This window comes from Amia ocellicauda, chromosome 3 (genome assembly GCF_036373705.1).
Source record: "Amia ocellicauda isolate fAmiCal2 chromosome 3, fAmiCal2.hap1, whole genome shotgun sequence".
Classification (NCBI taxonomy): Eukaryota; Metazoa; Chordata; class Actinopteri; order Amiiformes; family Amiidae; genus Amia; species Amia ocellicauda.
This window is the reverse complement of record NC_089852.1, coordinates 12,253,329-12,279,860: the sequence shown is the minus strand read 5'-3', so window position 1 is coordinate 12,279,860 and position 26,532 is coordinate 12,253,329. Positions and strand designations below refer to the sequence as shown.

Here is a 26,532-nt window from a genome sequence, read left to right as displayed (position 1 = left end):
ATCCACATTGAACATACAAATGACAAAGCTGCCCAACATCGGCCTGTCGTGAATCATAGCACATTCAATAATTTCACATTAATCATTTTTACTACAGCTTCCTCGCTGCAGAGAGGGAAAGAAGGGGATGGCAGACTTACACCAGATCGGTGCATTCCTGGGTCCCATTGACCTTCACTCGCACTCTGGACCCTACATTTAGGTTCTCCCCAGTGAGGACCACTTTGGTTCCCCCCGCTCTGGACCCGTTCTTCGGCTCGATGGACTGAACCACAGGGATCTGAAGAAAAAGGTTGCTGGTCAAAATCATGCAAATCACGCAAAGAGTACAGTGATGTGTTTCTCCCAGTCAGAGTCTCTGCAGGCCCTCAACCCTTTGCGGAATAGAATGTGAATTTGCACTTTACTATAAAGAAAGAGATTTTCCCTGCAGTTTTCAGTTATGCTTTGGACTATGGTGAATCTAAATATAAGTAAATACCTGAAAGTGTCAAAATGCTTTTTTCACCCAGTCAGGTTTTTTTTTAATAAACATTGTGTTTAGTTGTAAAAAAAAAATTAATTTACATTGACATTTTCTTTCCATAGCTACCCTAACAACTAAGTTTCATACAGTGCCTCTTTCAGATGGAAGATGTTGTAAGGTGACAGGTATGGTGTTATAGACTGTTACATTTTCAAACACCAGCTTTGATGACCATATAAATGTCTGCAGAGGAACAGGGGCAGAGGAGAGTGGTGTTGGTGGAAATGGACAGGAAGTATGTCATCTGGTAGCGTTCCCCGGCCTCAAGAGCACCTCCAATTCAATTCTCAGGAACAAAAGACAGGCCTGCACTGCTCTGATTCCCCAAGACAGGATTCACATCCTTTTTGGGGGGGGGTATTGTCTGGGCCACGGTTACGGCTCGGCTGTTTATTGTGGCAGATGTTTCCTGAGGAGAAACGACTTGCTGGAGGTTCGAGGAAGGAGATAAGCAGCAAGTTTCCTTCTCGTCTCCTTGTTGCCCGGTCTAATCTTGGCACATCCATTGGCTGGTTATTTCAGGCCAGAGTTGCAGTATTGCAGAGGAGCCTTTAACCCAATTAACCCCGTGTTTGCCTCTTTTCTGAAGCAGGTCCCAAACTGGAACTGTTCAAAAACCAGAGTTGCAAAACACAAGCACACAGCGAGAAACAAGTTTCTGGATCTGGCCCAGCTTGTGGAAGACTCTGCTACACAGACAAAGGCTTTCAGAAAAGTTGGATATCTAAATATCCTTCCAGCTAAGTTAAAATAATATGCCTTTTAACCTTTGACAGTTTGATTTACGCATATTTGTATGAAATTGTTTTTCTAACTTTCAACAGTGATGCTGTAATGATGATAAACTTCATGTTTTTAAACTGTGTGTGAAAAGAAAATTGCACAAAAAGAATAAAATACATACAATTTCAACTAATTTTGTTTTTGTTTTTTGGCAGAATATTATAAATCTGTTCAGCTCATTGGCCAAGCCTGTTATACACATACACACACAATGTTTTAAGTGTTGTGGTCAACTCATTTATTTTTGGTGGTATTTTGGTATGACAAATGTCTAATAATAGATCAATATCTCCCAGTGGATATGCATTGTCAGTATAGTTATTACCAAACAAACCCAGATAAAAGCGGGACTGGACTCACCACATAGGAAAACATTTCCCTGGAGCTCCCCACCAAGACCTGGCTCACATTCACAGTCACCAAGTCTAAAAACTCCCCCTCAGCCCTCCCTGTCACACAGAGGACTCTGCACAGAATCAGAGGAGGGAAACAAATTGAAAAATGAAAAAAAAAAAAAAAAGATCTGTCAAACTCTTATTCAAAGTTAATAAAACAAGCATAGTGTATCAGACAGGCACAAGGTCACACAGCTGAAAGACTTTTTGAGTTAATGAGGCTTGGTCCAGGTGAGTTCTTTACAGAACCAAATGGACTGCCCTGTATTTGGAATATGTGTCACGCACCCAACACTCTCTGTGTAAAAGCATGTACTAACAGCAATTAGTAGACTAGCAGGCTCTCCAAAATATATACGTCTCTTAAACACCATGTCACCAACTGCTCAAATAGCATGGCTGATGTTAATCTTTTATTTATTTCATATCACGAGGATTAAACACATATATGTTTTAACTGTCAAGATATCAGCTTGCATCTGTCAGGATGTCAGTGATAAAAGAGAAAATTAAAGTTGTGTTACGTTGTACAACTAAAATTTTTAGAGCTTCTGATATTGAAAAAGTTTTAATTTCAATGACTCAATGACATCTCACTGAACTGTTTTTGTTCTACCTGTCTGTTTGAACAAAAGCCTTTGTCTTACTCAGCTTTTGGAATTGTCATTGCTTTAACTCAATATCTTTAAAAAACAATAATAATTGAAGCTCTTACGCATACTGTGCAAGTCCCGGTTCACTTTTGCTCCAGCACCTTTTCAGCTTTTATCATTGACCTTCTAATACACCTGAGATCTTTAAAACAGCCATTTGTTTTCATGATGTATGGGAACTGAAAGGGGAGTGTAAGTATCAAAAGGGAACATGAATGATCTGAGATACAAAGCTAAACTAAACTGAATTTTCTACCTTTAGATGGGTAGGCTTGATTTCAGAGATATCCTAGACTAAGCACTGTGACTCTCTTCTGTAGAGTTTAGATTAACGTTGACAGTGGGCTGTGTAGGTAAGAGGCAGGCTTTATAAACCACCTCTTTGAAGTCCAGACAGTAAACATCATCTCAGTTCACATTTCAGGCAGATACGCCAATAGGGAAAACCTGTATGTTGGATAATCACCATTTATTATGGCTACTTTCAATTAGATTTTTTTTTAGTTAATCTGAGCTACTTCCACATCCAGTCCAGATGTGACTGTAATGAATATCAACACAGAGACTGAGGGCTACAAGGACAAAGATAGGCATTCTGTTTAATTTGGGGTACCACTAACCTTCAGTGTAGTGTAGTGTTTGCTTGTATTGACAGAAGAATGCTGAAACTGTCTTACTTTCAAAAGCTTGTTCAAAACAAACGTTATTGTGACTAATTTTATCACCAGAAGCCCCTTCAGATTAGTCCACAGTAGTGAAATACACCTGTTTCAGCTGTGGTATCACTGAGTCATATCAATGCAAACAGTTCTTTTGAGTGGCGCTAGTCAAAATAGTGTGGTGTTGTGGTTTAAGGACTTAGAAGCCACTGTTCTCTAGGAAAAGGACTACAATAAGGAACATTTTGGCAACAGGAATATATACCATCCTTCTCACTAAGTCAGGGTTTAACCCAGGCTTTATTAAATGTACAATAACAACTGCAGGAGAATTCAAACTACTCACACGGTATTTGTGAGAAAACAACAGTGAATCTCACCGCAGAGGTGACACCTAGTCACAAAATCACCCTGCTCCTGCTTCATGTCAATGCACAAAACCCACACGCATATAAGGTTCTATGTGCAAAAACGAGTTATCCATATTGGTGTCTTGGCGCTCATCTTCCGCTGACTGAACAGAAATAACAGTAGGACAGGACTTCATTTAATCCTGTAAAACTTTAAAAGACTCAATGTTTCCCTTCAGCTGTGCTTAGCTAACACGGATCACTTTCAAAGCCTTCTTGATCTAGAGAAGAAGTTTTTCCTGATTTCCTCAGAGCAACAGCAAATGGATAACCTTAGTATTCTAACAAGAAAATTTAGGTAATAAAAAGAGAAAATCACTTTTTTTCTTCACTTTTCAAAGATTGGAATTTAAGCTATAAAGCGCTCTGACAGGCCACACTTAAAAAGTTCCTCCAGCACTGTCTGTGTAACTCCTCATCTCCCGGGTGTTTATGTCTTGGTTCACTCCTCAAGGACACTTACTTTTCTGAAACAATGTAGTGGTCAGGCAGAAGGCTGCAGGGCACATGTCCGATGGAAACCCTGATGTCAGTGTATCTGCGGCCCAGGTTCCTTCCTTGTATTGTGAGGAGGGTGCCCCCCTCCTGCGGTCCTTTGAGAGGCTCGATCTGCAAAGCGAACAGAGAGAGGCGCTGACAGGAAGCTTGGAATGTGAGGAACTAGGTCAGGGGGAAACGTCTCTTGGTGGGGCAGACCGCAGGGGCCCAGCTGAAACAGCAAGCGCAGGGGTGGCTGAAATTCTGATTCTGACTTTCTTTTTTACTTATTTTTGTAAAATCCAAAGTCAAATCAAACTGAACAACAGTGAGAACAGTAAACTGTAATTACAGAAAGGAAACACAGAGCTGTACAGTGGCCTTCTCTGCAATGAAATCATGAAATGACTTGGTACACAGACACTGTGGGCTGACTGCTGCTGTTTTCAGGTTTCTACGTAGAAGAAGAGGGAAGCTAGGAAATGTTGGGTACCCACAGGTTCTGTTTTCTGATGTTTTGAGCGTTTGACGTGGTGGATGAGTACACAGATTCCACTGTACAGTTTCGATGTGCCCTTTTCCGCTGAGCCACCTGAGTAGCTGTGAACTGTGAACTTAATGGAAAACTAGTATTCACCCATACTGGAACTTTCTATATTTCTTGAAAGACCAGTTCTGCTGCTCTAGCTGTGTGTTTTATCCCTGTTTGCTCTACTGATAAAGAAAACTGTTTATTTCCCCTTAATATTAATAGTTGTATTGATTGTATATTTTATCAGCATACAGTCTCTCTTTTTTGGGACAACAGACTATTGTCTCTCTGTTATCTGTATGTAGGGAATAATCAGATATTTAAAAAAAAACATCCTTGCCATTTATTTTGTTACAATTCTAATCACAACCTGAAACCTAAGCAAAAAGCTGGAAATTCAATAGCCACAATCATAGGATTCGTGCTGTAATGCTAAGCCCCTAATATTCATCACAGACTTCACTGGAGCCAAGCTACCATCAACACTCACTGTAGCATAAAAATAAGGAAACCCTAACGGTCCTCAGACCTTTGATGTAAACTGTTCTGTTTTCTTAAGGTCACGTCTACATCGCAGTGTTATTACTCAGACCAAGCTCCAGTGTTTGCTCATTTTTATATACCCAGAATGAATGCCTTGAATCTGTTGTATGGTCTGAATTAATGCCGAGGAACTGGTTTCTATTCTTAGCAGGTGATGCTGGCTTGAGATTGAAGGGGGGCTGTTGTTATTTCAACATAAATGTTGGAAAATACCTTGCAGTGCGGAGCAACTTGCCTTTTTCCATGAATTGTTTATTTCTACTGAGGAAGTTCAGTTGATCTTTTTTGGTTTTAATTCTGTAAGTTAAATCTTTGGAAAAAACAAATAACTAACTTTTTTTGGTAATGCCATACATTTTGAGGGTTGTCTTTTCATTCAGCAATTTAGGAATGAATTGGTCCAACTTTTATAAATATTTTCACAAGCATATTACTAATAATACTGAGATTTCTTTACTATAATACACACAAATGAACATAATCACAAACTAAAATTTGTCAAAGTTGTCTAATCAGGTTCAGTGTCTTGGGCAACCGAAACTAATGCAGGAGCTATAGTACCACTTAACTAGAGCTTAAATCTACTTTAACAATGCTGGAATGATAAACTATATCTAAGAATGTGTCAGAAATTAGTTTTGAGTGGAAATCTTCAATACAGTGAAGGAAAAAAGTATTTGATCCCCTGCTGATTTTGTACGTTTGCCCACTGACAAAGAAATGATCAGTCTATAATTTTAATGGTATTATGGTGTATTTTAACAGTGAGAGACAAAATAACAACAAAAATATCCAGAAAAACGCATTTCAAAAAAGTTATAAATTGATTTGCATGTTAATTAGGGAAATAAGTATTTGACCCTCAAGTTACACTCAAGTTACACTCAAGTCAGGGTCCCAGAGCTCTCTGTCTGTGGGTTCACTGCGCTGAGCATCGCGATCAATCCTTTAGCTGCAGGAAATGTTTAATACAGCCAATTAGGCTTCATATTAACCATATTTCCCTTTGGAGCAGTTCAGCAGATAAATATATCAACAGATAAAGGAGTATTGCCACAGCTGCCTTCAGCTTTTTCTACCAACATATTGGTCTAAGAAGCTCACAATTCTGTGTTGCTTTTTGATATGCAGAGGGTTTCCAGGACAATAAATAAATACAGAGGAGTTGAAATTAAATACAAATTTGATTTAATATATACCACTCCAGAGTGATGCTGTAATGTTTTTTATTGTATTATATTCAACTTCCTTCAATTTGATCCTCTTTCTAACCATACATCCTAACACAACACCACACCTGGCAGAAAAAACACTGATCCCAAACAAGTCTATGTGATTCTATAAGCTGACCAGTTCATTCCCACAATTTTTAATGTGAAGCCAACTCTGGCACCTTCATCAGCAGTGTCAGCCACCCAGGAACATAATAATCAGGGTACCTCATTAAAACAAGCTCTGAGCGGTGGCTTACCTTCCAGATCTCAGGAGGCGGGCAGGAGGTCTTCAGTGGCCTGCAGTCCTCCCTTGGTTTGCAGGAGTTGTCACACCAGGCACAGAGGTGGCCCTGGTCTTCCCTTCCCCAGCATTGAGAGCAGTCCCCAGTCCCGCTGCCACAGTTATACACCTCCACTGCCACACACAGGGAACAACAACACAAGTGTCAACGCTGACCTTCAGCACGTGGCCCAGGCAACAACTCCAACATCAATAAGCCTTGTGTGAGTAGGAGATACTGCACGTGCTACCTTATGTAACACAGACATCTGATTATGCTGCTCTCTAAAATATTAGAGTAGAAAAGTAAAAAGTGAGAGTCATGCTGTTTTGGGTACAAAGTTAAATAAAGGTTTCACTAGAAATCTGAAACTTGACTTGCATGCATAAATCTGTTGCTTCACTATTTCATACACTTCTTTATGTTCTATAAACCATAGGAATTAGAGGTCTTCACGCGTCCAACAAACTGGACCCGTTCCGAAATGAGCCGAAGTGTTTTTCACCCGAACCAAATTTGCATAAATTAAAAAGCCAAAAATTGACATCCATTCCGAACGGACACGACGACAAACAGATCCGTTCCGAAAAGTACCGTGGATTTTTTTTTAAACGGACCCATGCTCGTTCGGGTCCAAAAGACCCGTTCAGTACCGAAAGAATAAACAGAACCTTAAAATTGTGCCGTAACAGGCAACGCTAACAATAGCCTATGACAAGGAATAGTGCAGCAAAGTAGTCTAGTTACTGTGTTAAATGTTCATAAAAATAACTTAGCCTACATTACAAAACTGTTTTCGATGTGTAGTATATTTATTCAATTGCAAAACAATGTGTCCAATTTAGCCTACTGCTCAGCAATATTTCTCGCGGCCTGCAGGCCAAAATTGTTTGATGGTGGGCCAGATTTGACCCGCTGGCCGCCTGTTGCTGAACCCTGTTCTAAACATTCACTCACTATATCCTATAAATATTTTTTTATTAATCATAAAAGGGTCGGGTCTCAGAATTTCGGGTCTAGTGGACCCGTGAAGACCTCTAATAGGAATTTCTCAGGCCAGGTCATTCATTTTTGACTACACACAGTGGAAAAAATGAAAACTATAAACTATAAAACTATACCTCTTTTGTCTCTTTCATTTAATTTGTTCCATTTATTATCGAGTATTATTATTAATAATCTTAAATTATAAATGAAAAATAGTCTGCGACTGAAGGCGAAAGCTGTGTGTATTCACTGCTGAGGCTTCCTCTCATCAATGTTTTGACATATACTGCCTATGTAGGCACTACATACCTGTCACCGGCTGAGGGCTGTCGATGAATTTGTCTGGGTGATCCTTCAGACGCACGTTGAGGTGGACTGTGTGACTTCTCTCTGTTGTGGTCAGCTACAAAACAACAGGACGGGTGACAGACCGTGGGAGCATGTAGGCTGAAGGTGCATAAAGTAAAACATCTGCAACTTCCTTCTGTAGCTCTGGCTGGCCTGCTCTTCACGCTTGTTTAGATGATCATTTGCCCTGCTCACACAGCTCTGATCCACTTTCACTAATTGTTTCCTTTCAATGAGCAACAAGTTAGTTAGCATGGCAAGCAAAGTACAGGCTCCTGCTGAGACATTTAACAGGATGTGAAATCCTTACCACATTAGATAACAGGAAAACACACATAAATGTACACCATAGATCAAGGTACTGTTTCCCTAATTAAATACAGTTTCTGTTACTGTGGGCAGTTCATTTGACATTTGAAAAAACATGAGGTTAATCTATGATCAGGCAGAATTTCCACTCCACTCTTACAAATATGCTGGGGAACTAAAGCCTGATGTGTTGTGATCAGCAGAGTGCTTCAAAGGTGTAGAATAACTGACCAGCGTATCTCTGTATATCATCGCTATGTCTGTTGTTAAACTCCTGCATCTACTTAAAGCAAATCATTGCAGATGGATACATTCTTCAAAAGTAGTATCCAGTGCTGCTCCCCTGTGTATGTGTCCTATATGTTACAGATGTATATACAAAAAAATGACATTATGAATTATGGTGCAAAAACATAAAATACGGCCCAAATAATGAATTCAGACCACAGCATTACCCAGCTTCCTATGAGCAGTGAGCTCTGTTTGAGGGTTGCAATGTCTGGAACATGATACTCACTGTTACGCTGCTGCACTTAATTGCAGATTGGTTCAGCCATGTTGCTTCGTATAATTGATCATTTCCGAAATCACACTCCAGTGCTGTGCCCTAGTCCAAGGAAAATAACATGCATGGGGTTAGGGAAACACAGTCTAATGATGCATGACTTTTCCAGTCACCCAGGCTCAGAAACACAGCAGTCCAGATTGAGTCTAAGGAAAACAAAGCATGGGGTTCACCACATACACCATAAGGAAGTGGCAGGATTCTTCAAATCTAGTTCACTGTCAGCAATTTGTTCCCTTGTCCTTGTGTTTAAACTAGAAATGCAAAGCAACTACAAATGTCCAACAACTCCAGCCATGTTGGGGACTTTCATAATCTTTTTATTTTTTTATCTGTCATCCTTCTTGCCAAGAAAAGCAATGATATAAAATGCACTTATAGGTCCCCATAAAAATATTATTTATCTACAATCAGCTGTTGTTTGTTTGAAAGTGCCAAGTCTTGTTTCAGACTCTGAAGATAGTGTTCTTCTTTGAGAGCCCCTGGCATTTCATCTAGAGTGTGAAGCGTTTCCTGTGCTGCATGCTTAGACGGGAGCAGTTTTAAGGGACTTTCAAAACTTTGCATGTTAACTAGCAACGGACTTCAAAAAAACAACTGTGATGGATATTTTTGCTGGTGTAAAGAGTAAATTCAAAGAGTTATTGTGCTTTGACGTATGTTAACAGTTTGATAAGGTTGAACCCTACTGTTTTTATATGTAAGTTGGATGAAGATTTTTAAAATACTCCTCCAGTCTTTTATGTTCAGATCTCTGTGCTCCACTAAAGCAGCTCATTTTTCTATTAGCAGATGATTATTACAGAGAGACTAATGACATTCAGTCATTAGACACACATGCACATTATAATTGTTGTAAGCTGTGAACAGCCTTCAGCTAACGATGTGATGTGATGGACGCAGAAAACTTGAAAAAGCACGCCTGCGGTACATGACTTGAGGATGTCCATGCCTTTGTCAGGACCTACTGTGTCAGCTAAGTGTCTGTGTTAAGGAACACAATCAGCGTATATGACCTTCTATAATCACCCCTCATTTCACAAGGCCTACTGGCTTGATGTGGCCGTGAACTTCTACCTTTGGTGTGTTGTGCAGCGAGAGGACAATGTCTTGCGTTGTTCCAGTTGCTGTTGGCGCAATCACAGAGTGACGCACACTTGGACAGGAAACAGGGTTCTGGCAAAGTGAACAAAACAAAACGAACAGAATTAATTTAAAACTAGAAAAAAATGGACTTCTGTGTAAGTCAATTTAAATACATCATACACATTTAAAACAAGAATCAAGGCAGAAGTCTGAAACGCTGGTGTTAGTGTCTGCGAAGGTGTGATACTGGAAAGGGCTGGAGTATTGTGCCCACAAACTGACATAGCCAACATAGTTTCTCTAGGACTAAATGGCTTCTGCACAGTACATTGATCATGTGAGAGAAGAATGTGTGCTCTCAGGTGGGGAATTCAAATACATGAGTTCAGACCTCACACCCAGTCACATGATGGTGTAAATCCATTATATTTTGCTGTGTCCAAGGCATAGCGTCAGTTAGTTTAGTATTGCTGTCTTTCTTAGTTTTGTTTTGCTGCAGTGGAACCAGTAACAATTCCATTTGCAGACAAATGTCCTTCAGGTGTCAAAATGTTGGTGTACTAAAACTGCAACTCTCTGGTGTTGATGTCAGAATGCAGGTCGATTATCCTAGATAAACAGGGCTCATGTTAAGAGGAATCAATTCAACTTTTCTCAAGACTATAGAAACTCCATTCAATACATGTTTGCTTCTTTCAGAATTTTCCTCTTTGACATTGAGACTTTGAGCTCTCTGACAGCCACCAGCAAGAGATTGCAACATCTACATCAAAGGGGTATGAATCTGATGAGTTTCATTAGACATGTTTTTGTTCATCGGCTGCTCTTTTAGCACATATGCATAATTTAATACATAAGTACTAGATAAGCATTTAAACACAGTGGGTGTCGCACTCATTTGAGAGCAGTTTTATATAAATTAATTGTGTTTTCAGTTGACTTTAAAAAAGGTTTAATTTTCCTTAGTAAGGCCTTACCCCAAGCACATTGTCCATAGATTCTGCCTTACTTGAGATACAGGCTTTCTTACTCAAGTCCCAGTAACATTTCCACTTTGTGTTCAGGCAGCTGGTACATCTGAAACATTACATACAAAAATAAAAAACACCCTTTAAGCACACACAGTGATCGAATTGGCTATACCACATATAATGTATCTCAAGACAGTAGCATCCCCACAATTGATAATGCATTCATGGACATATTAGAAACCAGTTATCAACTGGGTTGAAAATGGGTGTTCATCAGCTAGGGGCTAGAACACATATTTTCACCCACCCATGAAAAGGGAAATACAAACCAAATTGCGGATTAATTAATTGTCATAAACTAATTATAACTACTATTTATATATCAAAACACAATAGGGTCCAATTTTTACATTTGCAATTTGCAAGGCTTAGGCTTAGGTCTGTTTCTATGGGCTAAAGGGAAGAAGGAAGAAATCTCAAACAATTAACAACACTAAACTTCACAACATAAGTAATCTGCTATTCACATGGTGTCATCTTAAATATCACTGAGCTTGGTGTTTACCAAGTTAGAGAAACCAAACCATACCTTCTAACCCTATGTACTGAGGAAATGTTGTGTGCAAGGATTATAAGTAAATATAATTTCTGTTCTTTCAAATGACATACATATAGAAATAGAAACCCTACCACCAAACACCATGCCTAACAGCCTGTGACAGATGGTTATTTCTACAGCTCTACTACAGCATCCTATGAATTTGAGTTAAATGGAGTTGCTATTTGATTTCCTGCTTTGTGGTGTGTGCATTTGTATAATGTGTTGGGCAAACACTGAGGCACTTACGCTGTCCTTGAATGAATAAGACCTGTCCTCTCACAGTCATAGATGGTGAAATTCCCCCAGACAATAGGATTGCCATTGACTTTGATTGCCATGGGCACAATCACATGATCTGGGAGAAGGCAGCAATAAGAAAAGGGAAATTCAGACACTTGTAGATTCTCCTCTGTGAAACTAAACTCCCAGTTCCTAGCTTATGTTGACACAAAAAGGCATCTAATAGAATGTTTGATTGCTGAGTACTAATAGTTATTTATTTTACTGACAACAAAAACAAGTAGATATCACAGTTGGTACCACCACATCCACGTAAATAGACAGATATGACTACATTGGTGGAGACCTGTCCAAAAGTGAAAACTGTCAGTAAGTGCAGGTTGACATAGAAAGGAGGGGCAGTATAAAGAGGGACAACTGTATTTTAGTCTGTGTGTGAGTGTAGCTTGAATGACAGAAATCTGATATACGTACCCTGTCCAGGAGGAAAGGGTGGGCAAGCCTGTTTAGACAGCAGTGGGCAGGTCTGGATCTGGGATGGGCCGGAGTCAATGGCATGCACTGTGGCCCTGGTGGTCAGTCCATGGCCGTAGTCGCACTCCACAGTGGTGTTGCTGAGGTCGGGGACGCTGCCGTTGATCAGAATCCCCACGTTCTGCAGACAGGAGGATAAACACTGAGCTGAGGGCAGGGGAGGTGCAATGGGGCCCCTCTCATCCAGTATTTAGTATCTCATCCAGGTAGTATATATTTCTTAGCAAATGCCCTTGTCCAGGGCAACTTACAAAATGACACTGAAGTTAAATTCCTGCTCTACACAGATGGCTGGCACACATATAGCAGCTCCTAGGGTATTTGCCCAGGTCGCTTTATGAATCAGACACACCTGAGCACTTTCTTCTTTTTACACTCTTGTTCTACTGGTTACGCTTCAGCCACTAAGATCTAAGGTTTTCTAAGGTTTTCTAAGGTATTTTCGCAGCCCCTATGAAGTGAGACACGTTGCTGTGAAACACTGGAGCTCAGATGGTAGAACATTGGTTACATAATCCCCAGCTTCCTGAGTTTGGCGGCCAATGTTTTGTGTAAAATAAATTCCACCAGCTGCACACTGAAATCACTCACAATTCTAATATTTAAGAAAATAAATTAAAATAAGACGGCAAACAATGGCTGGTTTCTTTCTATACTGTGAAAATAAGTACTAATGAGGTAGGTCTTCTGAGGTCCAATTCTGACCAGGACAGTTGGCCTAGGAGCTGTGAACACTCCCAGGGAGTTTTGAATGGAAGAACAGAGAAAGCGCAGTCTATAGTTGGGACACCAGGAAAAAGGAGATGATACCCCAGAGAAAGGAGATCTCCAGAGGGACATGACTGACCTCAAAGTCAGCAGCGATGTTGATCTCGCGGGGGGTTATCGTCATGGATGGACACTGTTGGAGCCCGTCGCTCAGCCCGATCCAGTACCTGGGGAGGTGCTGATGAGGACATTCCTCCTTTATGGAGCACCTGCAGCACAGAGAGCAGCGGGAGTTAGGGAATACAAAGGGAGGCCCTTGTTCGTTTAATCGGGACACAGAAAGGGTTCTTCAAATATGACAGGAATGTGTGCTAGTCTGGCATCTTATATATATTTAACAAATGTCTACCTTGGACAACAAATCAGCACAGAGATATTATGTAAAAATAATGGCATATACTGTAACAATTGTATGTCGCACTGGATAAGGCCATCTGCTATGAACTATAACAATAATAATAATAATAATAATAATAATAATAATAATAATAATAATGGAATAAATCAAAAGAAGATTAAAAATGGGATGGAATGTATTTGGAAGAAATGGCACACAGTCTATAGTAAATCTATCCATTTGCCTGAAGAGAAAAAAATTTGCTCCAGTGCTCACTTAAGGCTCTGAAAGTTGGTCACTAAAAACAAAAGTGTTCTGTACAAAAGTGTACAGAAACTGCTGACAACACAAATAAGCATGGAAAGGACACATTACAAAAATTACAAGAACAACAGATCAAAGATGGATAAAGGAAACTATCGAATGGATTCCAAGTGATGAAATAAGACCTAATACAAGACCACGTAAGATGATATAATAAGCTTTGAAAGAATGACATGGAAAAAATAAGCTATAGATTGAAGCAAGTGGAAACATCTTGGGGAGGCCTTCATCCAGTAGTGGATCAATATAGGCTGAAAATACAATGAAATATACAAATACTGATCATAAGGTCAGAGTCAGGTGCCTATGTCAGTCTTCTGCATTGTGGCATGATGTCACAGGCTTCACCATCTCTGATGGAAATTCGTTAATCTCTGATGGAAATTAGCACCAGATTTTTAATTGGATTAGTGTGATACTGTTCAAAGCTTCAGCCAGAGCCAGTGGAGGGTGATTTACATTTTTTTTAATTTTGTGTTTTACTTTTATGCCACAAGCTACTGCGCTTTCCTGTGGGTTTTCTCTTGAACAAACTCTATCAGAGACAACAGCAGTCAGGAGGTCAGCACAGCTGCTAAAAATAACACAAGTCATTTGTCTGGGTTACCAAGTAACTGTGATAGGAGAGAGACCCTCTGACACTGTACAGGACATGGGGGGGATATGTATGGGCTGTGTTGGATGTATAACTAAACTGGTACTGACTGAAATGTCTCATTGAAACTTCCAAGTCTTTTTTCAACATGACTCAATTTTGCAACATCTTAGGTTTTTTTGGTCTGACCTCAGAACAACAATGTTCCATACTGTTTAACTTGCCTGCCAAAAGTTTCCCCCCATAGAATAATTAAACAAATATTCATTTTTCCTGACTTCAGGCCATCCAAAATGAAAAGAAAAGACCACTTAGTACACAATGTCCAGTTTTGCATTCTCAAACATCGCTATTCGTATCAAAGGGAAAATAAAAGAAGATAAAAGTAGTAAAGTGAAGAATGTATGGCACGGCATATTGTAATGAGGAGGAGTAACTTCTAGCAATGAATTTCAAACTTAAAAAAAGTTTTGGTAGTCAGTTCTCAGAGAGCAGAAAGAAAAGGCTTGATTTTCCCTTCTAGATAATGGTACAAGCTGACACAATGCCAAGCGCTCAAATGTGGGATGACGTCTGGATGTAGTCTCAGCCCCGAAGCAAAAGACAACAAACCACTGTGCTGCAGACTCTTTTACAGAGGTATGCAGACTTTTCTACACAACACCCTGACTCATGCAAAGAGCAATGCTTCTGTCCCTACAGCCCCCCCTCTCCCTGACTACATTCATAGATAACTGTGATCAACTGAACAGAACAGTGGCTGGAAAAGCCTTAATTTGTAAAGGCAACAATGTGATCTTGTATCATGGTTGTAAAACACACAGCACAACTGTATTATAATCTTGCAGTATGGTTGGCCATACTGCATCTTGAGCTATATTACATATTGCACTATGCTTATGTAAGGTATATAATAATAATAATAATAATAATAATAATAATAATAATACAACAACCCAGCATTTAGGGGCAGCTCAACATCTGAAAGAATTGTCTAAAGCCCTTCTGATCTTTGCCAAGACTTTACAGATGATTTAACAGCAATGTTACAAACAGTAATATAGAGAATTAATTTGAATACAGTTCTGTGTCACTGATTGAGCATTCTTATATCTTATATTTTCCCTCTAAAAGTCTTTGAATAAAATAAAGAAATAACACACTTGTTTATAGCTTCAAAGTAATTTATGTTATATATTTTCCTTTACTTCAAATTAGGAATTAAGAAGGCTGTTACTACCTATACAAATTAAATGTCAGGAGGTATTCATATGCTAGACACATTAAACCATTGCAGAGATACTAATGGAATACACAACAGGAATTATCAATGTGTGTTTGTATTGAGAAAGAAACTATTTGTGTTGCAGTCAGCTGTGACACAGAAATACACCTATTAGAGCAATGAAATACAGTTCTCTGTACTGAGGCACTGAGGTCTAAGTCCAATTAATACGTTTCATCAGCAAACTACACATTTAAAGGCAATAATATTGTAGAAGGGGTCAACTCTGAGAGCTGGGCAGCTCTACCAATGCCCTGGCAGTGAGGGAAAGACTGTACCTGCTTGCCAGTGTGCACCATCCACAATGGGCATCCCCTGCACCCAGGCAATCGCTGCAGCTGGTGTACTGCTCACATTTGGCCACCTTCACTCGGAGGAGCTGCAAAAAATAGCATTCCACAATGGGTTCATGATAAAACAGAAATAAAACACAGTTAGGCCTCCAAAGAGGGAGAGCCCCTATTCTTGGTCTACTGGCTACTGGTAGGTTATTGATCCAAGAATCATGTGAAGCACTGAGTGGATTTATTTTTGTGAGACAGCAGCAGGGGCATCACTAGACCCTGTATTTTCTCACAGCCCCCAAAAGAACAAAAGAATCCAAGAATGAAGAAGTAACTCCGCAAAACACTGTCAGCAACCTCCTCGCCCCCCTGCACTGACACTATAAAAAACACTGTCAGCAGCCACCACCCCCAACGCTCTTACACCGGTCACAAACACTGTCAGCACCCCCACCCCACTCCCTCGCCATATCCTGAACATTGTTTCAAAGTCTAGAAATGCCCCTGGACAGCACCCCAACTAGTGCTTGGAACTCGATGGAAGGGGTCCCAAATAATAGGTCTGGAGGGCTGTATTTGTTAGACGTTTTGCTGTTCCACCTGAGCACTGAACTACCTAATTGAACTAATTATTGTTTTGATAGAACCCTTTTAACTGCCCTTCAAAGTTCTGAGAATTAGTGATTTAAAGACAGACACAGTCTACTGGACTATGGTCCTGTAAGATCAGGACTTCCTGTTGCCATGCCTGAATGTGCTTCCATTCAATTCCTCTGGCCTCCTCCCCCAGTCTTGAGTTTTAAGTGGCAGGCTCGGCAGCACATTTTAGATTAGAATCTTACATTTATGTATTTGATTTTTTCTAGTTTCCTTTAGAAAAAGGAAGGGCTATTTCTGGAGTTTTGCTGATGGTTTCAGAAAAACACAGTTTGAAACCACAATACGGAGATGAGCGAATTTCACACCTAGAGGTAATGAAGAAACAGAACCATATTATGTTATTTTCATATAAACCACTGTGCAGAGCTGATTATATGCTTGAGATGTTTTACATGTTTTTTTTCCTTTATTTTTTATGTTTATGTTTTATGTTATGTTATGTGATTTGGATTAATAGATTAGAGAGGGAGTGACATTTTCTATAGCAGAATAAAGTGGACTTTCAAGTATGCCTCCCACAAATAACAGTCTAAATAGCTTGGACTTTGTAAAAGAAAGTAAAGAAAATAAAACCAAAGCCTAACTTTGTATTTGACTATACACAGCACAGTTCTACAGTGACTGATTTTATACAGAGCTGGTGAGTCAGCAACAACTCTATGACACATATTTGGCTTTTTCAGATTCCATTTTTTGATAAGGCCTGGTATGGAAAATATTTACCCTTACACATCAGCGATTCATCATATATTTCTTTGCTAGCTGCATTTTCTTTGACAACTGAAGAAGTACATTCTTAATATGACAGTCTCCTGGTAAATTTTTTTCCCCATGTTGCCACAAAACAAACAAACAAACAAACCAACAAACAAGCAAAATATAGACTCACCTGGTTGACGGTCATGAGATATAGGAAATTTCTGTCACTGGGGTCAAAGGTCATGATGTGATGGACAGCCTCACCGGGTGCTAATTTCTGAGACTTCCGATTGGCCAGTGTCAGGTTCCTACGCAGGTTGAGCTGCAAAACCAAGTTTTAGATCAGATCTCAATCCTTTGAATTTTCTTTTGTGTAAAAACAGTGATGGCAGATAAGCAGGATTGGATAAAGGTACTGTGTTTTTTCAAACAATTTTTAAAAACAACATTTGAAAGGGAGACCTGAACAGTAGCTTCAAGTTTCCTGTTTTCCTAGACTTCCTGTACATGCTTTGTGTTAAGAGATAGAGAGAAAAGAAAGCTTATTTGTTTAATCAGATATCTATATACTTTTTTAAATGCAGGTTAATCATTCAAGCTCAGTTTCTTTAAATGTAAAGGAAGGCAAGTCCATAACATGGCTGTGGTTTAATCTGCTGAAATGATTTGGCATACTTTTCTAAACAATAAATAGTAAACTAACCACTATTTTAACAACCAGCAACCTTTTAGAACAATAGTAAATAACCTTTGCCTCTTTCTTTACTGACCATTATCATTAATAGCAGTTCATATTAAAAAAAACTTTCTTTAACCTGTATGAAGGTTGATTTTACATGTCTGGAGTGATGGTTTTTTTAAAACAACATTTGAATCCTACCATATCAGTCCTATGCTACATCCAATCAGTTTCTGTTCATTCAAATCATTGTCTTGTAACCCACATCAGGAACTTGCCATTGTACACATGAGTGATAATGTAGGAGTTGGGTTGTATCTAGGTCACTAGGAAGATGCACCTTTCATTACCATAACTCTGCCAAGGTGGGCTGCAGTCACCAAAGGCCAAATGCTGCTTCCTGTTGTGAAAGTGATGCAGCCTGCAGCCTTAATGCTTCCATTTCATACTCCACAATTGAATTAAGAGCACTAAAATCACTAAGGAGAAACCACACCAGGGATACCCCTCGAGGCACACACATTTCTCTTCACAGATAACAAAAACAGAAGCAATTTTGTGTGCCTTAGAAAAGTGATTAGAATTCGAAAACAGATGCAGGCTGGTTCTGGAAGCTTTTTGGGAAGTTTAAAGGTAGACCAACTTTAACATTATAAGAAAATGGATATACATTTTCCACTTATGCCTAGGTTTGTACAAATTTGTGGAAGTACATATTGAGTTAGAAAGAGCGGAGTACATTTTGAAATGCAGTTAAATGTTCAGAGTGTTTTCCTAGTTGTCTGGGCACTGGCAAACCATTCCAACATTTCTGTTGGTGGTTTCTTGCCAAGTCCAATTCATGGTGGTCAAAACCCCAGAGGCCCTTTATGTCTGTCGTGTCGAGCTCTCTAGACCAGCCTTTCATAATGATCCAGGGATACACCAGAGTGACGCTGTTGCCATTTCTGTTGAAGGCTCTACAGTGATCTAGGCCAGTAATTGCTGCTTCAGAACTGATTTCGGATGAGGATATGAGAGAATTCAAGTATTGTAGTGCAAGGGGAATTTCGCAAACTTTTTGCTTTTTCTCCCACTTTGCCAGTGAATTAATCAGCACTGTTTAGAAAGAGCCCACATGATGATGAGTCAGTCTTATTAGGCATGACAATGATAATGGAACTTCATTTTGGTGGCCACTGGAGATTCCCTGGATGCCAAGGTGGAAAGGGGCTTTCGGCTGTGGATTATATCCTGGCATTGTTATTCAGATGCCAGTAGTGACAATCTGGACACACTTCAGAGAGTATTTTGCACACCAAACCTGGAATTTGGAAACACTGCAACTGGACTGGTCATTAACAGTGTCTTTTGTCTGCATGAGTCAAAGTCTGTGTCCTGAGAAAGCAACTTTACATTTTCTGTGTGTCCAGGAAAAACAACAACAAAAAGAGAAACAGACAGTCGGATGAAGAAACTTATTATCACTATTTCCTCTGGCAGTTAGAAATAAATAAATAAAAGGGTAACAGTTTAGCAAAACAGACCTCTTGGCATTTACTGTTATGTGGGTGGTTTGTTGTGAGACTTGTTTGGTCATGGTTGAGCTTTTAACTCTGTGTTATGTTCATTGGAAATAACAAACACAATGTTCCTAACTTCTGTCTGTCTCTCACGGCTCTGTTACAATCCTGAGCTCAATGAGAATCCAAGAGCAAGGAGGCCCCTCTGTTGCCTGGAAACACAGCTGCAAACATGGAGGCTTACTTGCACCAACTTTGGTCAATCATAAAAAACCCTACAGTAATTAAAGAACCTTCTACTATATACAATATTTTCCAAACTCTACTTTTTTTTATCCTTTGGTCAATCACTATCAAGCCCTGGAACTGGATTTTTATATGAGCACAACGGTCAAAGTTTTGATCTTGTGATGTAGGGCGTGGCCTTCCTCTAAAGCAAGTGGTCTCTAAAACTGTCAGGCTGGACTGGCACATGCATTTTCATCCCAGTGTTGCCTTTTAACCAACTCTTCTGTTGACATCTAAACCAACCCGAGCCGCAGGGCAGCGCAGCCTGCAGTGACAGACACACCGAACAGCACAGTTAGACTTCGACTGGCTTCCCTACCTTCCACAAGCGGCCGCTGGCTGTCCCCAGGAAGACCACAGTATGGCTGTGGACACTGTCGACGGCCACAGCGGTCAGGCCGCTCGACTCATACACAGGGGTGGCCTGCAGTGGCCTGCTCAGAGCCAGGGGGTGCTGGAGATGGGCGGCTCCACAGTCCAGTTGCTCCTGCTGCAGCTAAAGAGAGGGAAATTTGCATAATTTCTGCTGCTGATAATAATAATAATAATAATAATAATAATAATAAAAGAAGAAGAAAAAGAAGAAGAAGAAAATAATATTAATGCTTTTGACTTTTCATCTGTAATAACAGTAAGGATTTATTTATCGTTTTTGCTGTTGTTTTAATGTTTATAGTGTGCAATTTTGTTATTATTTATTACTTTGTCTCTTTCATGCTGTTTTTCTACTTGCTTGTTTGTTAGTTTTTGTAATTCGATTTCTGGATTGTGTTGAGCTCAGTGGGGTTACTTAAGAATTGTACATTTTAAGGTCAGTATTTTATTTTATTATTATTATTTGGTAATTGTGATTTGTGAATAAAGAAATTTACAGTAAAGCTGTGTGAATAGTAAATCTATCCCTCCCTCTCTCTCTCTCTACATCTTGATTTAATAATCATTTATCATTGAGGAGCATTATTCTTTCACATAACAAGCAACATTTATTTTTCTGTCATTGTTATTTCAAACATCAAAATAACCTCATATCTCTTCATAAATCTAATGAGAAGTAATTTAAAACTTATACCAAATTTGGGGCAGGGGGGGGGATCAGCGTGACGAATCACTCATGTTGAAGAAACGATTCCAATTTCAATTTTCTAATTATTCTAAAGAATCAGCTTTCATTCTTCCAATTAGGTTGAACCACAATGTCTGCATACTGCTATTATAAAGTCAGTCAGGTAACAAAATATTCAGCATGTGTCTGAATCAAAAAGTGTCGAAAAGGCATCCTACCCATCTAGGTCTGTCTGCCTGTACTACCATTACCATAAAATGTGTCTGGCTTCAAATCATAGCCCTTGGTGCCCTGATCGTGTTTCCTTTTAGTCACAGAAGACTAGCATTTAAAATGAAGACCCTTTGTTCTGCTTCACTAGTTTTCTGCATGAGAACAGTAAACTCTTAGTCAGCACAATCCTCTTCAAAAGGGAAAACCACAAGCTTGTGAGTATATAGTGAGTATATACACACATACATAAATATACATGTACATAATATATATATATATATATCTTTATGCAAATGTGAAAATGCATGTGAAAATTCCTTAAACTACAGATGAGCATCCTCCTTAAAGGGCCCACCATGATAACATCACAAGCTGAGGAAGATGTCATGTCCTCATCAGATAAAGACTTTCTTTTCAGCCATTAATTCTCGCCACTTGAGAAATAGCACCCCCTATTAATTTCATGCTATTTATCAACTTATTTCTGTATTTATTTACAGAATTCCTAAAAAAAATTATTACATGTCAATCGTGAAGGCCGAGAGTGCTAAATTGACTATTTTAAATGTACTTTACTGCTTATTTGCTTTACTCCTACATTCGGAAGACACTGCTTGAAAAGCCACCGAGCCATGCGAAGGAGCTCGGCCTGGATGATCTCTGCCTGCCCACACTACTAAAACAGGGGAAATAAACTCCAGCAAAGTCCCCTTATAGTAGTATAGATCCCTAATATAACCAATTCCAGAGCACCACATGAAAATGGATAACAATTTTAAATCATAAAGCTACAAAAAGTGAACTAAAATAAAGTAAATGTGAAAAGTGGTGGAGACGGAAGGAGTGCTTAAATACTGGAGTTAAGAGACATCCGGGAAATATTTAATCAAAGTGCAATTTGTAATGCAGTTAATCTTGTCTTTGTCATTTTTCGGCCATGCACTGTCAAAAAGTTATCAAGAGGGAGAAAGGAAGGAGGGGATAAACGATTGAAAGGAAACGGAGTCTTGAAGCAGTTACCCTTCTTTGATACAAGACAAAAAAAGGAAACACGACGTCTGTTCCTGCACACTGTCAGCATTAAATCAGAGCGGATGTGTTAGGGAAAGTTTCAGTTGTATACGAGTTGGGGTTTCACTTAATACCTTGAGGAAATGTGGATTTATAGACATGCTGTTCTGGACCAAACAAGAATGATCAGCAAAAGGCATGGGGGGTGGCATTTCAATCCTGCAATGCAAGTTACTTCTCCTCCCTCACACACTGCTGAAAAATGTACTTTTCGCATTACATAGACATAATAACTCACCACTACCTGCGGCTGGTTTGAGGCTATAGCGGAGAGTTTGCTTTTTCAGCTGAAACCAATTAGCCTAATGTATCATGCTTACAAGCGTTTTTTTTTATTATCATTTGTTCAATTCCTATGGAAAATCAAAGCAAATAACAAAGAGCGTGTACTCAAAAAAACGGGACTCTCTTGTATGTGAAGATGTACGACATATTTACTGATGTCGCTATTTCCTTGGAGCTACAAAAGTCGACAAAAGTCGCCTTCTTGAAGCGCAGGTTTCCGCAGTTCTGCGCAGATCTGCAGAATCCCACCGATCCCATTGGTGGAGCCGAGCAGATCCGCAAAGAACTGCGGAAATATGTGCTACATTTTCCCATTGATGTGTACTATGCACATGGCCATCGATTAGACCTCTCCACCCCACAATGTGCTATATTGGGCTACACCTTAACAACATAAAGCCGTTCCAGAAATTGCTGGATTTATGTATTTGCCTAGTTATCTAAACAATCAGTAAAACATATCAAAAATGATTTAGTGGTATGCTAATACTATAATACTATACTATATAAAATCAAAGTTTGTTATTATTGGTAATATTTCTGGCGACTTTCTGCAACAGTATCAGAATATCATTTAGAGTTATATATGGAATGTATACTGTTACCACCTAATTTATGATGGGCTACTTCAGAATCTGGGGACTTTGATTATTTTAGTTTTATGAGAATATTCCATAAAAAATAATGTAGTAATCAGTTTCACAGTAGTGTATATGTAAATAAAAATGATTCAGTGTCTCACTATTTCTAGAGAAACGTTGTCCACAGACCCATAAACCGCTATTTGTTTCTGAGGCGCACTATGAATCACCACTGCGCCGCTTCACTGATCCCCCCTCTGTCTGTGTGAGCAGTTCAGACACTAATGAAGAAACGACTGTATATCAAAGAAGGTCTCCCCCTCTCCGCCTCTGTCGTCACTTTAAATCACTGTGTTTTCTTTACAGCATAGTTTCAGACATTTCTGAACTCCATAAAGTGACTATTGCTCAGTTATCACAATAACAATGGAGCGGTTATAGTATCACTTTTTCAATTAATTAAAAGTAAGACAGTGAAAACATGTTGCCCTGTTGCACCAAGAGGAAGACCCCTGCCTTACTGTTGACATGTGAGGCTCTTTCTGAAGCTTTTGGAGGCTGATGTTAGGAAAGACAAAAAAACAAAAAAGCTCTCATGTCAACAGCTGAAATGTACATGTGGGCGAAGGAGAGGTTTCGGGTACAAGCTGTGCACTCGTTGCGCAAGTCTTGGCAAACTTCGAGACTGAGCTTCACGAATATCCCCGCTTCTTGTCCAGTTTCTGGAGTCTAGTTGCTAGTTTTATACTTAACATCTGTTGTGCTTGCATGCTATCTGTGGTCCAGAGGTTATTGCCTTTATTTCTTATCATCTGTGTGTATAAAACTGCGCACGATCTCCAAACTCATTACAGGTGCAATCCTGTAAGAAGTCGTTCTCTATTAATATGTGTCTTTATTACTACCAATACAATTAAAACATGCGCATTTTAGGTCTTCTAAGACTAGTTTCATGAAGCTGTTTTCTGTTTCCTGGAGAAATCGGACTGTGTTTAAGGAGCTGAAAGATTAGAGTGATAATAGTAACACTAATAAATAAATCCCCCGGCTTGGCAGTGGTGAACTCTTCACTCTGCTGCACTAGACCTCGCCGCGGTTCCCACAACCTCCAAATGCTTTTGGCAGATCTTTCTTGCCAGGACATCACAAAAGGCAAACCCGTGATCTGTGAGAACATATTTTCCGGGCTGTTGAAATATGATTCACTCTTCTTAGCAGAACAAAAAAAGAAGGGGATATTTCAGTTGATGTATTTGAATTGAAGCAACAACAAATTGCCCAAAAGTTAAACAGGGGAATCTTTAAACATCAATTAAAGACACAAGTTTGATAACATGAACACTTTGGGAGTCTATTTTAATCGCGGATCTGGAAAGGAAACAAACGTGTTGTCAACCAGCTGAGGATAAGTTATGCGCCAATTTCCAATACCAACTCACATACTTTATCAATCCATTTTTATTTAGTATAGCGCCCTTAGCAGGGTAACCACAAATAAAAACAAATAAACCATAAACAATTAATAGAATAAAATAAACTTTACGAAGACCATCCTCCGCTTTTTAAACATTTCATTCAAACCGACCGCCCGCCGCAGTTGCGCACTGAAGCGGGCCAGTATCCGCACGGTGCCGTCCTCAGCTTACAGAGGATACTATTTGACAGGATAGTGGGTTCTGTACTTGTGTCGTGGTTTTGATCCATGCAATGACTGTAACTAGAACATCCGAGTCTCCCATGACTATTTGAATCTTTTAAATGGATTTTACTTACCACGATGTTGTTTTTTTTAATGCAAACCGCACCCGAGCCTTGGATAACACTTTCAAGCACCTTCACATCTGCAGAATCGGGGGAGCTGGAGCAGTTCTTTCGGCCCTGTCTGATAGCCTGCTCAATGTCAGAGAAGCGATACACACACAGAGCGGACTGTTTACTCGACCTGGCGAAGACCCCGAATAATAACTCCTCAGGCTCCTCTCCATCACCGGCGAGCACCCGAGCCGGGAACACCGACACCAGCCTGTTGTAGATGTTATCCTTGGCCCCGCACTGCAGGCCCATTTCGATGTAGGACTCTGTGAGCTTTCTGCTCTCCACGGCTGCCTTCCTCTTCGTCTCACTGTCCAGACAAATCCGGGCCAAAATGCTGTTGGGCTGACTCTCCTTGTGCCCCAAATTGGCATCGTTGTTAATGGCGATGTAAGAATAGGTCTTCTGGATGAAGGCATGCACGAAGCTGAGTTTGTTCTGCTTTTTGGACTCCTGCTTGATCTTAAACACGTTGTCCTCCGAGGGGTTGATGTCGTAGGTGAACAGCTTGGCCAGGTTGTGTATGTTCAGGGAGCGGATGGCGATCTCGGGGGTGTTTTCAAAGCGCAGGTCTTCCTTGCTGTGGTTTTTGGGGAAGAACTGGGTCCCCATCCCCGTGTAGGTCGCCCCCACCAGCAGGCGAGTGTTGCCCCCGGGCCCCCTGAGGATGAGCCCCACGGTGGACGCGTTGGGGTGGTTGGCGGCGATGTTCAGCATGCTGGGGAAGACGGTCACCGAGTTGTTGCCCTTGGGCGGGAAGTCCACGGCGATCTGGGAGATGTTGTCCAGCCGGCGCAGCTCGCAGAAGCCCTGGTAGACGGAGCCGCAGGTGAGCAGCACGCCCTGGCGCGGGTCCGGCTGCAGCAGCTTGTTGTGGTTGTCCGTGGGCGCGCGGGCGTGCTCGCACAGCGCGTGGGGCAGCTGCGGCGCGTGGCACAGCAGGTTGTCCCGCACGGGGCCGGTGCGCTGCGTGACCTGCGGGCCCAGCGCCGCGTCCAGCTGGTACAGCGCGTTAACCGCGGCCAGGTACACCCGCCCGCTGTCCGCGTCCACGGCGAAATTGTTGGTCGGGCTGGGGGACTCGAAGCGCTGCTGGACTTGCAGAGTCCGGCAGGAGCCCAGCAGCAGCGAGACGCCCAGGAGACGCAGCACTCTCTGCGAAGGAGTCATGGTCGCTTCTGGCTGGCTGCGGCGGGATGTGCGCGGAGGGGTGCATTGAGCACGGGGGGGAAGAGTGTGTTGTTCTCGGCGCAACAATCCAAGAGGAAAACCTGTTTCCTGCTAAAACGCCTAAACACAGAATGACGTGATTAGGAGTCGTGCTTCCTTTTTCTGCGAGCAGCTACAGCTTGCAGCGAATGGTCGGCTGCCCTTCAGCACCTCCGAGACCTGCCTCGGCGCTGCGCTTCTCACTCTGAAGAACTGCGCCTGAGCCCGAGCCTCACACTCGGGACACGTATAAACCAGGCAGCTTGCACTTTCACACACAGTTTTATGGAGGTTAAGGCTGGAGCAGAACGGAAATACAACTTTGAATGGTTATTGTGTGCATATGGGACAGTTATCTCCGAGTGACACGTTTAATACGCAGAACAGAAGTTGATCTTGCAGCATTACTTATTATTATGTATATGTTTTTGATGATATAGCTACAGGTTCATGGTTTCAATTTTTCTGTCCCTGCCAACATCAAAGAGGGTGTCGATATTACATAAATTCATAGCAATGATGGTGAGTGGTAACTGACTAATATCAGACAAATTATAAACCCATTGTACGACTAGAAGAGCTAAACCTGCATGGTTAAATCCCTTCCTTTTGCTAAAGTACAAGTGAACCCCTCCTGTAAAACTAATGGTTGGGCAAAACCCCTTCACTGCAAGAATATAAAATATATATGTATTTATAATTGTATTTATTTATTTTAATGAGGGGATGTTGTTTGGGTGTATTATTTATATGTATATATAGC

General features: G+C 40.5%; 1 protein-coding gene across 1 annotated transcript in view; it reads right to left on the bottom strand.

Moving 5' to 3' along the window:
• Window positions 1-25,986, bottom strand: part of plxnd1 (plexin D1) — a 47,860-nt gene extending 21,874 nt beyond the window's left edge. Inside the window, exons 1-15 of the mRNA XM_066698181.1 lie at window positions 24,522-25,986; window positions 19,855-20,031; window positions 17,257-17,388; window positions 15,702-15,802; window positions 12,962-13,091; window positions 12,055-12,235; window positions 11,587-11,695; window positions 10,746-10,845; window positions 9,760-9,858; window positions 8,635-8,724; window positions 7,770-7,863; window positions 6,450-6,607; window positions 3,890-4,035; window positions 1,670-1,775; window positions 141-280 (exon numbers count right to left, since the gene is read on the bottom strand). Coding sequence (XP_066554278.1) covers window positions 141-280; window positions 1,670-1,775; window positions 3,890-4,035; window positions 6,450-6,607; window positions 7,770-7,863; window positions 8,635-8,724; window positions 9,760-9,858; window positions 10,746-10,845; window positions 11,587-11,695; window positions 12,055-12,235; window positions 12,962-13,091; window positions 15,702-15,802; window positions 17,257-17,388; window positions 19,855-20,031; window positions 24,522-25,730 — 2,972 coding nt within the window. The 5' untranslated portion in view covers window positions 25,731-25,986. The remainder of the gene's footprint in view (window positions 1-140; window positions 281-1,669; window positions 1,776-3,889; window positions 4,036-6,449; window positions 6,608-7,769; window positions 7,864-8,634; window positions 8,725-9,759; window positions 9,859-10,745; window positions 10,846-11,586; window positions 11,696-12,054; window positions 12,236-12,961; window positions 13,092-15,701; window positions 15,803-17,256; window positions 17,389-19,854; window positions 20,032-24,521) is intronic.
• Window positions 25,987-26,532: the final 546 nt, after the last annotated feature.